This window comes from Atractosteus spatula, chromosome 14 (genome assembly GCF_055471065.1).
Source record: "Atractosteus spatula isolate fAtrSpa1 chromosome 14, fAtrSpa1.hap1, whole genome shotgun sequence".
Taxonomy (NCBI): Eukaryota; Metazoa; Chordata; class Actinopteri; order Semionotiformes; family Lepisosteidae; genus Atractosteus; species Atractosteus spatula.
In genome coordinates, this window is record NC_142719.1 from 26,628,055 (window position 1) to 26,642,387 (window position 14,333).

Here is a 14,333-nt window from a genome sequence, read left to right on the forward strand (position 1 = left end):
TACTGGAGCAGCTTGAGTGAGAAATCTAGGATAGTTCTGACACACACAAGATTTTCCATAGGCCATACTTTTTTCTAACTGCTTTATTATTATATGATTTCAATAACATATTTCGAGATAGGATGCTTTTAAATACAATATGTAGGCATATAAAAATATATAGGAATATGACTTTAAACACATAATAACCAGTTACAATTACTTAAAAATTAAATGAGTTTACTATATGTTAAAAGACTTTGGTGTTGTAAGGAACAATACAAATTGGCAGAAATGAACAGAAATCATGAAAAACAACAAAATGTAAACATTATTTCATCTTTAGATTTTGCATTGTATTTAAAACAGATGGCCTTGCTTAAGTGCCCACCCTGCAAATGGTAAAGAACTGTCAAACGTTTTGCATAAAATAAAACAAGGATTTCACACATATAACGATAGCAATGTGAGTATTGCGCAAGACAATGACAAATAATGTGGCACAAAACAGCAGAAATAACAAGAAGAAAAAAACATCATATCTCACACATGATAAAATTATAACGAGATACACGTATGGCCGGTATGCTTTATAAGCAAGTTCCTCATGTGGCTGATAATCATGAACCTTTTGGTGATTTCATTTGATCTGGGTTAGCTCCATTTAAAGGCTGCTCTAATTGAGCTCTGGGACACTGACATTTTGTCAGCTTTTCTGGGCTCGTGGCTAAGGTTTGATGGTAAATTTGAAATTTTGCCCCGGGCTGTCTGCAGGGCCAAGGCCGTAAAAGTGATAGCAGCATCTGCTGTGGGAGACCCGCAGGTCCTGTGTAGACTGCTGTTCTCTTTCCTCTGGCAGCTTCAAAGCCAGTTTGCAGTAAACATTATCCAGACTAGTCCACAGCAAACTATTATGTGCAGAATTGCTGTGGTCAGCTCCTGCTTTCAAAAGTGCACACTCAGAGCTCCTTCCTCAATTTAAGGCAATGATTCTGTATTTCAATGCAGTAATAAACATGAAACAATTTACTACAGGGAAAAAAGTAAGACCCTGATATTTCGAAACGGTTTTTGTTTTTAAAAGTTTTTCTTTTAAACTCTATTGTAAAATATTGGACTGTGAATACATATTCTTCTAGCATTTACTTTTATTTAATTTGAGTCCATATGGCCAGATTACGATAATTCATTTCATAATTTGTAATACATTTTTTCATAAACGTTTTTTCCCCAAAACTGACTACACTACAATATATGTATTTCTGAGTAAATTTCTCTGTTTTCTTTGGGCATTCTAAATCTATAGATCTAATAAATAATGCATATTTTGTATAATATTCATCTTGGAGGCAGCAAATTGAGCAAGTGGTATCTTCAGCAAGTATGCAGAAGCTAACTGTCCATTTATCTTTGGCTTTGTTTCTTGATCATGTTTTGGGTTCAAGGTTGGGTAATAAAAAATCAGACCTCTGATATATTTACTCTCTGCTGTTCATGTTCCATAGAAGTACTAACCTATTGCTGTTGCTTCATCAAAATAAAAATACCCAAGCAGTTCTTAATTGTGGTGTGATGTATAAGTACAGTATATCTATTAATGAGACTCATACTCCATAATAGATAGTAAATCTCATCTTAAAACAGGTAAAGCTTTAGTTTCATGAGGCTGCCAGTTTCCTTCCTTAGCATCTATTTCTGATTTAGTCATGATTTTCAGAATTAAAGAAACATTTCAAAAGCATTGTTTTGGAGTGATATAGCTGACTAGTGTGACCTTTGCAAAGCTATTTCTTCATACAAATGCAGTCGGCACCATGTCTTATTATCTGACACTAAAGAAACAAACTGTGGTTAATAAACAGTAATTGGGTGAATGGAGAATCAAGTACACATGTGCCATGATCTTCTTTCACGTTGACTACATCTTAGGGGGAAAATAATGCTGCAGAATGTTAGAACAGTAACCTAATATACAACATGTGTGTATTTGTGAGGTCTATTTGAAAAGTTTTAAAACCAGTGATGACAGCTCTGTCTTTGATGTTGTGTCTGTGTGTCCAAGGTAGACAACGTGCTCTTGTTTCACCTCGGGGGTGTAGATGTGATGCAGCAGAAGACTGCCATGAAACTAAAGGTTCTTGCTCAGATCTAATGACTGTGTGTGCATAATGTAGAATGAACTTATCCGTTCTGCCTCCCCCACACCCCCCAAACACACGTCCTGGACACATTCTTCAACACCCCAGTCACCAGTGGCAGCTCAGAAAGGAACTGGGGAAGAACAGCAATATTTCATGACACTATGCCTTTATTTACTGTTCATTATGAGGATTAGACAAAAGGTCTGGTGAGAATAGGTACAGATATCAGAATTCACTAGAAGATTGATATTTATTTGCACCTCAGTCCCACTGACTTTCTCTGTTTCCACCAGTTTCTCTCAGCATTTCTGCATCAAATCAGCTTCAGCTGGGATTGAATGGCTGAAACTGCTAGTTTTAAAAGGAAAGGAGAAAAGAACTGAATCTGGTGTACAGCACGATTGTTATTGATATTTAATTTGACCATTTTTGTCGTATGACATTGTTGTCGCTCTGCTTTGCTTCTTTTTTCCTCTGTCTGCGAGGCATGACTTGCTATTCCACAATGTCTCTCTTCTTCAGATGGCTCACTGGAAAAGAAGAACATATGAATTAATGAATCCTTCTGTCCGAATCAAACAACCGTGCTCCACTGTATTTCAGGCAAAGAAATTTCATTTAAATGCACTTTAAAATGAAATACACAAATACAGGGAGTATGTTACATTCTTTATTATGTGAATGGGTAATATTGAGTTATGTTTGCAATCAAACCAAATATTATGCACATATCTGTATAGTAGATTGTAATATTGTAGCCTAAACTTTATGAGCATTAATTCCAACATGGAAAAAAATCTGTCTTTTAAGCCTATAGATATATTCAGGGGAAGGATTATTGATTGATAAAACTAGACTGGTATTTACAGACCTACTGCTTTAGTTTAGCTATTATTGGCATACAAACAAAAATACAAACCGTTTGTTTCTTACTGGAAATATTAAGGTGCAATGCAGTTTCAAATATAAAAAACTGCACTGAAACATATGGGCCCTTTGGGCCTGCATTTCAATAGGGAATGAGAAGATTTGGGATTGCATTTTTCTTTTATAAAATTGCATTATACATAACAGTATAAAAGCATCTTTGTATTCCTGATACATTGAAATGTGAATTATTTTAACACAGTGCATTTTGAATGTAAGGTTAAGACTGTTGATTAAAAGAAACTTGTTCAGAATTTTGCGTTTGAATTTTTTATTTTAGGTTTTCTTTTTTTTTCAGGATTCAAATAAAGAAACTAAGTGATAATGAAGACTGGAATTTGTTCGAATGGAAACATTGCCTTCACATTGCTGAATGTGTCCTGCAGAACATCAGAAGAGGACTCATTGACCTTTTAAGGGCAGCCCAGTCCTTTTCAGCCACAGCATTCCTCTGATGATTTGCTGACATGTTGATGAAGAACTTTTACAAAGTTTGAAATGGTTGCCCATGTGATGCTAATAGGAGAAGACTAATAAAAAGCAGGGAGATAGTTTGTTCCCTCCATATTGGTCCCATTCTCGTTTGTTGCTGCTGGCATTTTATGAATTATTGAAGTGCCAGTGTCTTCACTCCGCCATTTCCTCTTCTTCAATGTGATTCCTAATGCCTGAACAGCATCCTGCCTGGGAGAAAAGCCCCTTGCAATCCGGAAGGCAGTCTGTTGCAATTAACAAGGCTCTCATCCCCATTGTGTCAAGCATTGTTTCAGTCTAAGAAACATCTCAGGCAAACTTTTTCTTCCAACCCCAGCAACAACAACCGTCTGATGTTAAAACAGGACTGATAGCGTCAATCTCAGTTATTTCTTTCTCACTCTTGCAAAATGTGCTGAGACTTCACTGTCGTTTTATGTAAACTTCAATGTGTCTTCAAGAAATCCTTTTTTTAAAGTATTTTCTTTGAAGGCAGAAGTTTCTGACTTGAGTATTTTGTAATATGTTTTCGCATTATTCTTTTTTTTCCTTTTAATGTTTTCTTTAATAGATACACTGCTGTGTAACAGTCTTAGAAACATTTAGCAACATTGTACACTGTAAACACTGTTTCTAGTGCTTTTAGCAAGAACATGATTGTATGGTGTTCTTCTGCTGAAGATCAAGATCGATAAAGATTTAAGTCAAATCATTTTGTTTTACGTAATTCATCCATATAAATCTATACATAGCAGTACAATAAGTATCTTTTTACTTTTATGGATGAGTAGAGAGGAGCAAATGATGTTAATGACAAGAAACACCTACCGATGGGTTAATTAGATTTGATTGAGAAATGTGATAGATGAGCCACTACACTTCATATTAACTGTGTAGTTAATTGTTATCAAATTTTTAAAGATTATGATCAATGTGAATTAAACTGTGGTAATAACAGGCTTGGTTTCTTAACTCCAAACTAAGGTAATTAATATATATAATGTATTATCTGTTATCATATTATGTATTATTGGAACAAGGTTTACTCCGGGCTGAAAACAGAAGAAAAGTAACATCACGTCACAAGACACCACAGCCGAAATGTTGTGTTTCCTTTCTTCTCTTTTCAGCATGGAATAAACCTTTACTTGTTCCTTTGCAGCCTACACCTGCTGATGCAGATACCTACTTGAACTACTTATATGTTATTGTATATTATTAACTGTCAAGATTGCTATAATAGTACAAACATTAGTGAAGGCGTTGAGTAAATTGGTGCTCATAGCACATACTGTACATATAGAATTCTAGTCCTGTCTAAGATGTATGAGACATGCGCGGCTACATATTTTAAATTGTTTTATGGATACATCTACTGAAAAGGTGAGTATTTTAGTTTTTTTTTAAAAAAACGGTTCCATTTTCCCAAAAATTTCTTGAATATACTACACACATTTCCAACTCCTATTTACAGTATTTTGCTTACAGAGCAACGTACTACAGTACGTGTGTATCAGGATGTGTCATAATCACAAAGTATTTTTATTTGTTCAGGTTGTTGACAAGGCTTCCATTTGAAATAGCCTGAAACTATAATAAAGAAAATGCACACAGCTATTAGGTGCTGTGTCATACTGGTTAGTGACTATCTGATTGTATGTGAAAAAGCAATACCTTTAATAAGGTATGAATAATTTACCTGCTCCCATTTCCCACATGCTTCTCTTCTTTGGCAGACTTCATCTCAGTTTACCTCATGACAAGTGTGTTATGACATCCAATACATGGGATATTTCAACTATTAATTATTTATATGAGCAACATGCTTAAAAATATTTCACTCATACACAGATATTAGGTTTTATATTGCTTATTTGTCTCTGTTTTAAAACAAAATTAGTTCAGCATAAACAAATATTATTACATTTGATCTAAATAATGATCTGTTGTTAACATACTCATTTAATTATTAACAATTTGGTTGAATTGGCACCAAATGTTTGACTTGGATTTTGGTCTCAGAGAAAAAAGATCAAATGAGGCTAAATCTCTGAAGGTTTACTTAACAGTTTTCCTTCTGAGAGATAATACATGCCATACATTATTATAATAGAACTACAAAAATAAACGCCATTCAGTACAAAAAATGAAAATATTTGGGATTGTAGAAATGTTTATATGTTTATACTGTATTGGAACATAGGAGTGCCCAAATTACAGTAAATACATAAACTACTTCAGTTGTGGGAGAGCATGCAGAATTTGCAGGAAGTCTTGTCAGAGAAACGAGTTTGCCTAGGTGCTGCTTTGTCAAGCCAGATCATGTCTTGAGTATAAAGTGGTAAAGCTAGCATGCAACTAGAAACAGAAAATGTAATCAGGGAATCTGGAACAGGGCAAATATATTTATTTTTTTTGAGAAGCCACACTTTATCTTGAACCGAAAGTCAAAATAAACAAATGAAAAACAGAAGCACAGCATCCTTTCCAGCTTCTGCACTTAATTTGGAATGCATTCAGTGTCAAAAACAGGGGGATCATTGATTAATTATGATACACTGTACATATTTAGGATGAGGCTTTAGAAACTAGAAAATAAAAAGGATATTGGTCTTAAATAATTTATGGCTCCAATTTAAATATTTAGGTTTATATTGCAAAACATTTTTGATCGTGTAGAAACATTTGAATTCAAACACCACTGCATGCTATTTTCTTAATAAAATGAGTTGCACCAAATAAATAATATTCTTTATATATTGTATCTACAATTACACAACATTAGGCATTTCCTTTTGACTGCCCAAATGCACAGAAGAGTTGATTTGTTTTATATGGTTGAAAGTGATCAATTTTTCTAGTATTTTTTTTTCTTTTTCTGATTAGCAAAACAAAGGAAGGGTGATAGAGAAGCCTGATGTTACATTTTAATGCAACCTTTAAATTCCAAGAAAACATCATCAAACAACTGTATTCAGGACTGATGAAAAGATGGTCCTATTTACCCAAGCTCTCTTGCTAGGAGCCATGGGACTGAAGAGATTATTCTCCAAAAGTAAAGATGCACATAAGACCATATGGGGCTTTTAGTTAGTGCACTTTGGAAAGCAGGAGAACAGGTGTATCACAATGAAAAAAAGTCACTGATCAGACACAGAAACCTTGATCTGAGTATCATGTAGCTGCAGAGCAGCCATCATATAGTATCAATGCTTCTTTTAATCCCACTATGATGCTCCGCAAGCTCCTATCGATTTTCTCTTCACATTTGTTTTTGGCATTAATTATTCACGCCTTTCTTTTTTCTTTCCATCATCGTTTGCAAAGGCAAATTTTGTGTTAAAATCAATTGTGTGGGTACTGTAGATGGCTTGTTTGGTTTTTCCTGCTTTCATCTCTCTGTTCGAACAGCCCTGGGGAGAAGTGGAATATCAGCGAAAAAGAAAGGGAAAATCAATGTAAGACAGCGATTCATAAAACACACATCAACAGAGGCTTGTCTAAGAGAACGCGCTGTTGGATGTTAAACTGAATTCTGTGTATGTCCAGACAGAAAAGTATCATTTTGCTTTCAGGATACCCAGGGAGTCCTACTAGTAAACCATGCTTTTTTTGTTTGTTCATGGAAAAAACAGTGTGAAACTGTCAGCACACAATAATGTCGTTCAGCTCTAGAACAAAAGTAATTCTTTTCCATTTTTTTCCTCTTTTGTAAAGAGGTATTTTAGAAAAGACAGAACAACATTAGCATATTAGCCAAAAGTACTGTATTAGAACACTTCATTCTTTTAAGATCAAAAGGGAATGATTGTGTTGAAAAACATATTTTTTTTCCTTTTGTTGCACCTGTTTATATAAAACCAAACAAATGATATCACCCTGAATCATCCTTTCCTACTTCAAAGGGAATAATTCATACATGGTTATGTTTCTGTTTGTGCTTCAGGATATGCTTAACATAGAACTAATGGGGTAGAGAAAAGATTTAGGGGTAGTTTATTCTGCAATGAACTTTCTCAACAAATGCTGAAAACTATTGCTTGGCAATATGTTGAGAGAGGTAGAAACTTGTTTTCACGTAGCTCCAAACCTGTGCCTAGACAGACATAGCACATCTTATTCAAATAATATTTCCTGCAGTACAATGTAACAACCCAGAAACATATACTGTAACTAATATCAGGCCTTGCATTAACAGTTAAAAATATATTTCTTAAAAGACAACATGGGCATTGTTGGATAGGGTATTTTGTTCCTGTACATCACACAGTACGCTCCAAATGAAAACTTTTTTAGTTACAAATAAACTAACATTTCAGATTTTCAAATTCATGGAAAGTCTTGAAAAGATGTGAATAAGCAACTTACAAGTTAAGTTAATGTTTCAACTAAAAACTGAAAGTTCAAATGGGATAAAAGCCAGCAGGTGTGGTAGTCCAGCCAGAGACTGGAATTGAGTGGCCTAGTGTATTGGAAATTGACAGGAGTTTGGGTGTTTGGCCCTTCACTGTGAGATAATTGATAAGGTGGCAGACCTGCATAAATTGCTTTTTTAAATAGTAATATAAAATGTGCTATGTGCATAATATAACTCATGTGAAATGGAACGTGAATCCTGCTATTTACAGTAAGGGTATGATCTCTTAATTAACAGGCAAATAAAGAAAGAAACTTGGGATTTCTGATCCATGGTGTAATCTGGCATTCACTCTAAAGCAAGGAAACATAAAAAAGTGTTTTTATAAATGTTTTTCTCCTGCCTGGTGTTGTTGTTCCAAATGTATTACATTGTCCCAGAAGGTGACAGATAACTGCACAGAGAAATTAATTATTTATTCGCAAAAACATTTAATCCAATTCTTTTCTGGTGGAGTTACATTATTCAAGTATTTTTTATAAACTCTTTCATGCGTTTTTAGACGGTTACATTCAGTCTCTTTACCTATTTAATTATTCACCAACAATGACAAGTTTTTTTGAGGGGATGTTGTTTATTCATATACAGTATAATGTTTTGTGAATTTGATAAAGGTTACTTGTGAAATTAAAACTGTTATAGATATTTAAATTACCAATATGGGTCTGAACTATAAACTTAGGAAAGTTCTCGAATCTTTAAAAATATATGTGAAGTATCGGTGAAAAATCTTTATTTGTAAAGTAAGATGTCTGAAACAATAAGGCATTCAATGTAGATTAAGTTCTTAAAGACAGAATAACAGCACTACTTTAATAGGATTCTGAATCCAAATACAATGATTTGATTCATACATTAAGCTGCAGGCTGGTCCAACTCCCATCATAATGCTGTAGTAATCAACAAGCATTAAGGAATTTATTTTTGTTCATTTCCAATTTTAATTCTCTCTAAGGAGAAGCTTCCCATTTAATTACCAGAAAATTGACACCAAACATTAATATTATCAGATTTAAAACAGGGATAATGGTACTCCTAATAGCTAATTGATCTGATGTAGGCAAGGAACATATCCCACTGTGGCCTGAAGGAACATACACTACTGACTAAGGTTTGAGGATAAATTGGATCCGAATTAAAAACTAGGCTTTTATAGAGCTGATTTATGGGTGCTGGAATTTAAAGGCATCTAAGATGCAATAAAATTCTCTTCAGAAACCACAGGCAGTAGAAAGCAGAATGATTCTAGTCCTATAAAAATGTGTAAGTCTGCCATATTACTGGGATAAGAAATTCACTGTCATACAAAATAAATCCTCAAAAGTAAGGTATTGCTTGGTTAAGTAGGTGGCCACAGATTTGAATTCCATTCTTCATTGCATTATACAAACACATATTCGATCACTAGTCTGTTCATACATGATTTTTTTAAAATAGAGGTTTCTGTGTTTATTAATGTACAAGACATAATAAATGTCTTAATGCTGCTTAACATTCCCTTAAAACTATAAAATAGTATGAACATCGACATCCTCCATTACAAATACAGTTTCCAGCTTTGCTTTCCAGACTATAGACCTATGGAGTTCATATTTTATTGTGTTACAATTTTCCTTTAAGTTTGAATGACAGTTATCTTGAAATCATCAGGTTCACACAAGGAGATCGTGATCAAGGCTTTATGAAATAGACTATTTGAAATAGACAGAGGGTCATATTTCACATTTAATGATATATCCACTGAAGTGAAATAAGTCGTAAACTTCAAAATATTAGTCTACCTTCTGGTTAAATTTGAATGAGCTCTAATTGTAGGAAGTACCTGTATTTCTGTTTTTTTTTTCCAAACATCATTAGTTCATCCTGTAAAAATACTGTACACCACGTGAGCTATTAGTATTTACTAGGTGCTTTCAGAAAGCGATGCTCCATACTTTCATGTCAAAACGTGATCTGACGACTAATTGTCACGGGGTTCTGAAGGATATTTAGATGATCTAACAGCACAGTTTCACAGTTTTCCTGTTTGAATATTTTTTAAAATAATATGGAGCATTACATTCTTCGGGACCCTCGTGTAAAAATCATAAAGACAAAATTGTATTTCCAAACTTGAATTAATTTTATGTTTAAATTTACCAAGGTCTGTTTAGTTTTCATCACATTGCATTATGAAGTATGTGGTTGGTTTACGGATAGTGAAATGTTCTTTTACGTTCTAAAGATTAGAACGATACATTATTTAAATTGTTCATTCATATAGCTTATTAAGTAGCAGCTCAGTTTACCTTAGTATATTCTGCCTAAGTATAGATTTTTGTTGCAGAGAGACTTCTTTTATTCCTACTGTATATTCCCTCTCTTGTCAAATCTTCTCAAGGCAAACCTGTGGCGTCTTTTACCCCTTAAGGATCTCTACTGGATCTCTGGACTCTAATCTTCAACTGTTACAGTAACTGTAAGGGAAATGATAGAATAACGATTCTCTCTTATATAGAAGGTTTTTGATAGAGCCAATAAACTGGCTTGTGTACCACCAGTGGATTGCCGCATTGATCTCTTTATTTCAGAAAAGCATAAAATTCAAATGAAAATTATTGAACGTGGCGTTTACTGGATTCGCAATGAAAGTTGCTTCCGTCCTGTTCCGTTAGGTAATGTAAACAGGTGTCAGACATCGCACAACTTCTGTCATTATCAAAAAACAAGTACATGATAAATAAACGACGGCTACGTTTGATATATTAAAACATACTGTATACGCACCAATAACTCGTACAATTGTGAAACTAAGACACAACAAACTTTTAAACAAGACTGAGAAGCAGTTAAATTCTACAGAATATCGTTTGAAGATGTAGAAGTTAATATAAATGTACTGTAAATACGATGATAAATTATTTAGATTGACTTTAAAACATTTTTAAAGAGGAATACAAATTGTCAGATATTTAAAGAAGTAAACTTAATCTAACCTCAATGTACTCTATAGCATACAACTTTTTGTGTGCTAAAATGTCAGCTTACGTACGTAAAATTAATGTTAATAATCGTAAAGACGAAATAGAACATTTTAAACCCCAAAGGGGGTTATTTTATCATTCCTTGTACAGTACGTACTGTAGCAATCGCCATTATACTTCTTTGTCCTTTGATAAAACAAATAATGTAATGGCTGATCAATTAATAGCAAAGAAAATTAGTTTATCAAAAGGAAAAAAAACAAAAAATAAATTACCAATTAAGCAGGGGTTAGGTGGTCGCAAAACAATAGAAGAAAAGGATTAAAGATAAGATAAATGATGTTATTCTTACCTGAAAAGCGTTTTTATCCTTTTGAATCCTAATGGGCATTGGCGAAGTCTCGTATGGAGAGTGAACTGCTTTCTGCCCCGTTTTATACCTCTACGGTCAATTAATATTGCATTACCTTATTTTAAATTTTCAAAACCCACAATATAATGTAATGGCATAAGGGCATTTATTATTAAAGGACGTTTGATTGGGAAAAAGTCGCTGGGGCTGATTAAAAAGACTGGGAAATGAGGAGCAAAGACATACATGAACCACAGGATTTGAAAATTTCAGAACAGTTGTGGCATAATGAATTTGATATTGTTTGTGCTGCACATTTTAAAGTTTTTAGGACAGTTATTGAAACTCTTCCTTGAAATACTCAGAAAATATTCATACTCTTGGCATTAATGTTTAATAGTGACAGTGCTTTAGGGATCCATAAATAAAAAAAAATACTTCAGTCTTCTTGAAAACACATACCTCTACAACAGTTTTCGCGGTTATCAGTTTCATTCTGCATGATTTATGTACAAATCCATTTGATAGTGTTATAATTCGAGTATTGTGAACAGCTATTAGATTTGAAATCAACAATAGCAGAAGAAAAAAATGTATTTTAGTCAAAGCAAGTTGTATTATGAAAATTAATTCAATTTTCGTTTTTACAAATTATAGAGAGTTTATTAGTAGTAACGTCAGGTCACGACGAAAAACACACTTGGTCAAGTAAAAAAGTGAGAAAGGAAATGATTGATAATAAAACAGTATTTTAACTTGACAACCTACTGTAGATCGTTTAACCTTTAATCTACCTGTTTACTTTACAGCCACACACAAGGAATTAGTGTAATAAAATAAACTCCTACTAATAATAAAATCACAGTGATATATATTTCATAGACACTCAGTGTATAATTTTCCCATTAGGTAGTGAAAAGAGCATCATTTTAAGTATTTGTACATGCCTTAAAATAGCGGACATTTTCAAACAAAATATATTCATATATAAAGCATAATTTAAGAATATAATCTGAAAATGAAACATTAAAATGATCAACAATGTTCTCCAGTTCTTCTCAAAATTATTTTAAAACGGTAAAAGGAGATGTTTCTAGTCCAGAGTTAAGGTATTTTTAGTCAATTTAACATGACTTCTTTAAGTACACGATCACGTAGTTCAGACAGCAGTAAATGTTATCCATTTTGAACTTCTTCTCAAGAAATTTATTACTACAAGTAAAATGAAAATGTACATTGATTTACCGCATTTAATTTTAAAGCTTTGACTTTGATTTATATATACCTATTTTCTCTAGATTCAGAACAGGGATTCTGTTATTCCAACCCTTTTTCATTGGCGAGAACTACAGTATTCTATATATTATTTTAATTTAAATCTTGTCTGTTAAATCTAAATCATAATAGTTGTCGCATTAATAATATTAATACCAATAATAGGAATACAAGTAGCAACATGTTATTGAAGTATGAGAACAGGACAATCCATCAAATACATTGAAGCAACAAATTTCCTCGAAGTGACAAGCAGTTATCTTTCAGTGCTCAATACAAATTTTACAAGTACTTTTCTACAAATGATGTTAAACTTTTAAACTTGTGTTACTTTAGAAAAAGTGAGAGGCAAAAAAAAGTCCGTCCATGGCTTAATATCACTAGTCCTTAGAAGACATGGATAAGTAGATCCCTGCTATTTTCTTGATTAAACTCAAATCAATGTCACGCTGATTTGTTTCAACTAATGTACCGCCGAGTACTTCATTCTTTTTTGCTTTTGTCTCTGATTACAAAACCAAACTCTAACCACGTTCTTTTTGAGGTCCAGCTTTTCTGCAATGGCGGCAATTTTCTCTGAAGATGGACGGGGCTGGATTGCAAAATAAGCCTCCAAAGAGCGCTTTTCTGGGGCGGCAATTGAGGTACGTTTGCGCTTTCGTTCGTTACCGTTAAAGAGATCGGGCTTGCTGTTCTTCTCCCGGTGTGCCGCCTCTGCCTCCTCCAGCCAGGCTTGCAGGACAGGTTTCAGAGCAATCATATTATTATGAGACAAGGTCAAGGACTCAAACCTGCAGATTGTGCTCTGGCTAAGAGACCCGACCCCTGGTATCTTGAGGTTGGCAAGAGCAGATCCAACATCAGCCTGCGTCACTCCAAGCTTGATCCGTCTTTGTTTAAATCGCTCAGCGAAAGCTTCCAGCTCCCGGGGATCGGATTCCACGTCGTTGATGCAGGTCATCCCATTGTGAGCGGACAGGGAATGTGGGTGTCCCATCCCCATGGCTTGGTGAAGATGACCCATGGTCTGTAGATGGTGCTGATGGACCTGAGCCGACATAACAGAGGGATCCGGTGCCCCCATCCCACTTACAGTTAAATTCTGGGAGATGTGGTCGAGGAGGTCTCCTTCCAAACTTTGATGAACGTGGTGGTGGGAGGTAAGGGTAGACGGGTGAGAGATGGGCACTGTAGAAGAGGTAGAGGTGCAGGGGACACTGCTCATGGTATGGTAGGTCACGTCTGGCTTGAAAGGATGGCTCTTGCCGTGGGAGACAATATCAACAGCCGCCAGAGCTTCAGCGCGGGCAAGCAGACTCTCATCAAAGCCTCCGAATATATTGCCCTGAAGCTGCAAGCAAGAATGCGCATATTGGAGTCAGTGGGGAATTCTGTCAACTCAGGATTAAAAAACATTTTCAAGCACAGAGAGAATCCTCCTCAAAGCCCAGGTCATAAAAATTAATATGAAGGCAGAAGCTTTGCTTGAATAGACATGTGGATCAGAGACAGACAGAGTGTGTGTGTGTGAGAGAGAGAGAGCGAGAGAGAGGTGGAAGAGGGGGGAGAGAGACACTGAGAGAGAAGTACAGTGCTATCTGATTGTTCCGGCAACATGAAAAAAACATTAAGCTAGTGTCTGTCAAAAATGTGCCTTAAAGCAGTAATTATGCAGATTTACATACCTGTGGGGTTGGAAGGCAAACTCTGCGCATAGCCTCTGAACTTGAGTGGAGACTGGCATATTTAGGCTCCTGTAGTACAGGATGCATAGAGAAAGACTGCTTGCTGTTCATGGTCATCAT

General features: G+C 34.8%; 1 protein-coding gene across 2 annotated transcripts; it reads right to left on the reverse strand.

Annotated features, from left to right (window-relative positions):
- Positions 1-2,433: 2,433 nt before the first annotated feature.
- Positions 2,434-14,333, reverse strand: pou4f3 (POU class 4 homeobox 3). Of its 2 annotated transcripts, XM_088932759.1 has the most exons (4): positions 14,214-14,333; positions 13,198-13,879; positions 10,936-10,937; positions 2,434-2,646 (listed from the first exon to the last, which is right to left on the reverse strand). In XM_088932759.1, the coding sequence occupies exons 1-4, from the start codon at positions 14,331-14,333 to the stop codon at positions 2,434-2,436; spliced, it is 1,017 nt and encodes a 338-aa protein (XP_088788885.1). The 2 variants fall into 2 exon arrangements, with proteins under 2 accessions (XP_088788885.1, XP_088788886.1); XM_088932760.1 differs by lacking the exons at positions 2,434-2,646; positions 10,936-10,937 and having other exon boundaries at positions 12,992-13,879.

Excerpts from the sequence above, each read along its gene's own strand:
- pou4f3 (XM_088932759.1), bottom strand. The coding sequence starts at position 14,333 with ATGATGACCATGAACAGCAAGCAGTCTTTCTCTATGCATCCTGTACTA. Across the intron at positions 13,880-14,213 it reads TTTGCCTTCCAACCCCACAG|CTTCAGGGCAATATATTCGG; the intron begins GTATGTAAATCT and ends TCTTGCTTGCAG.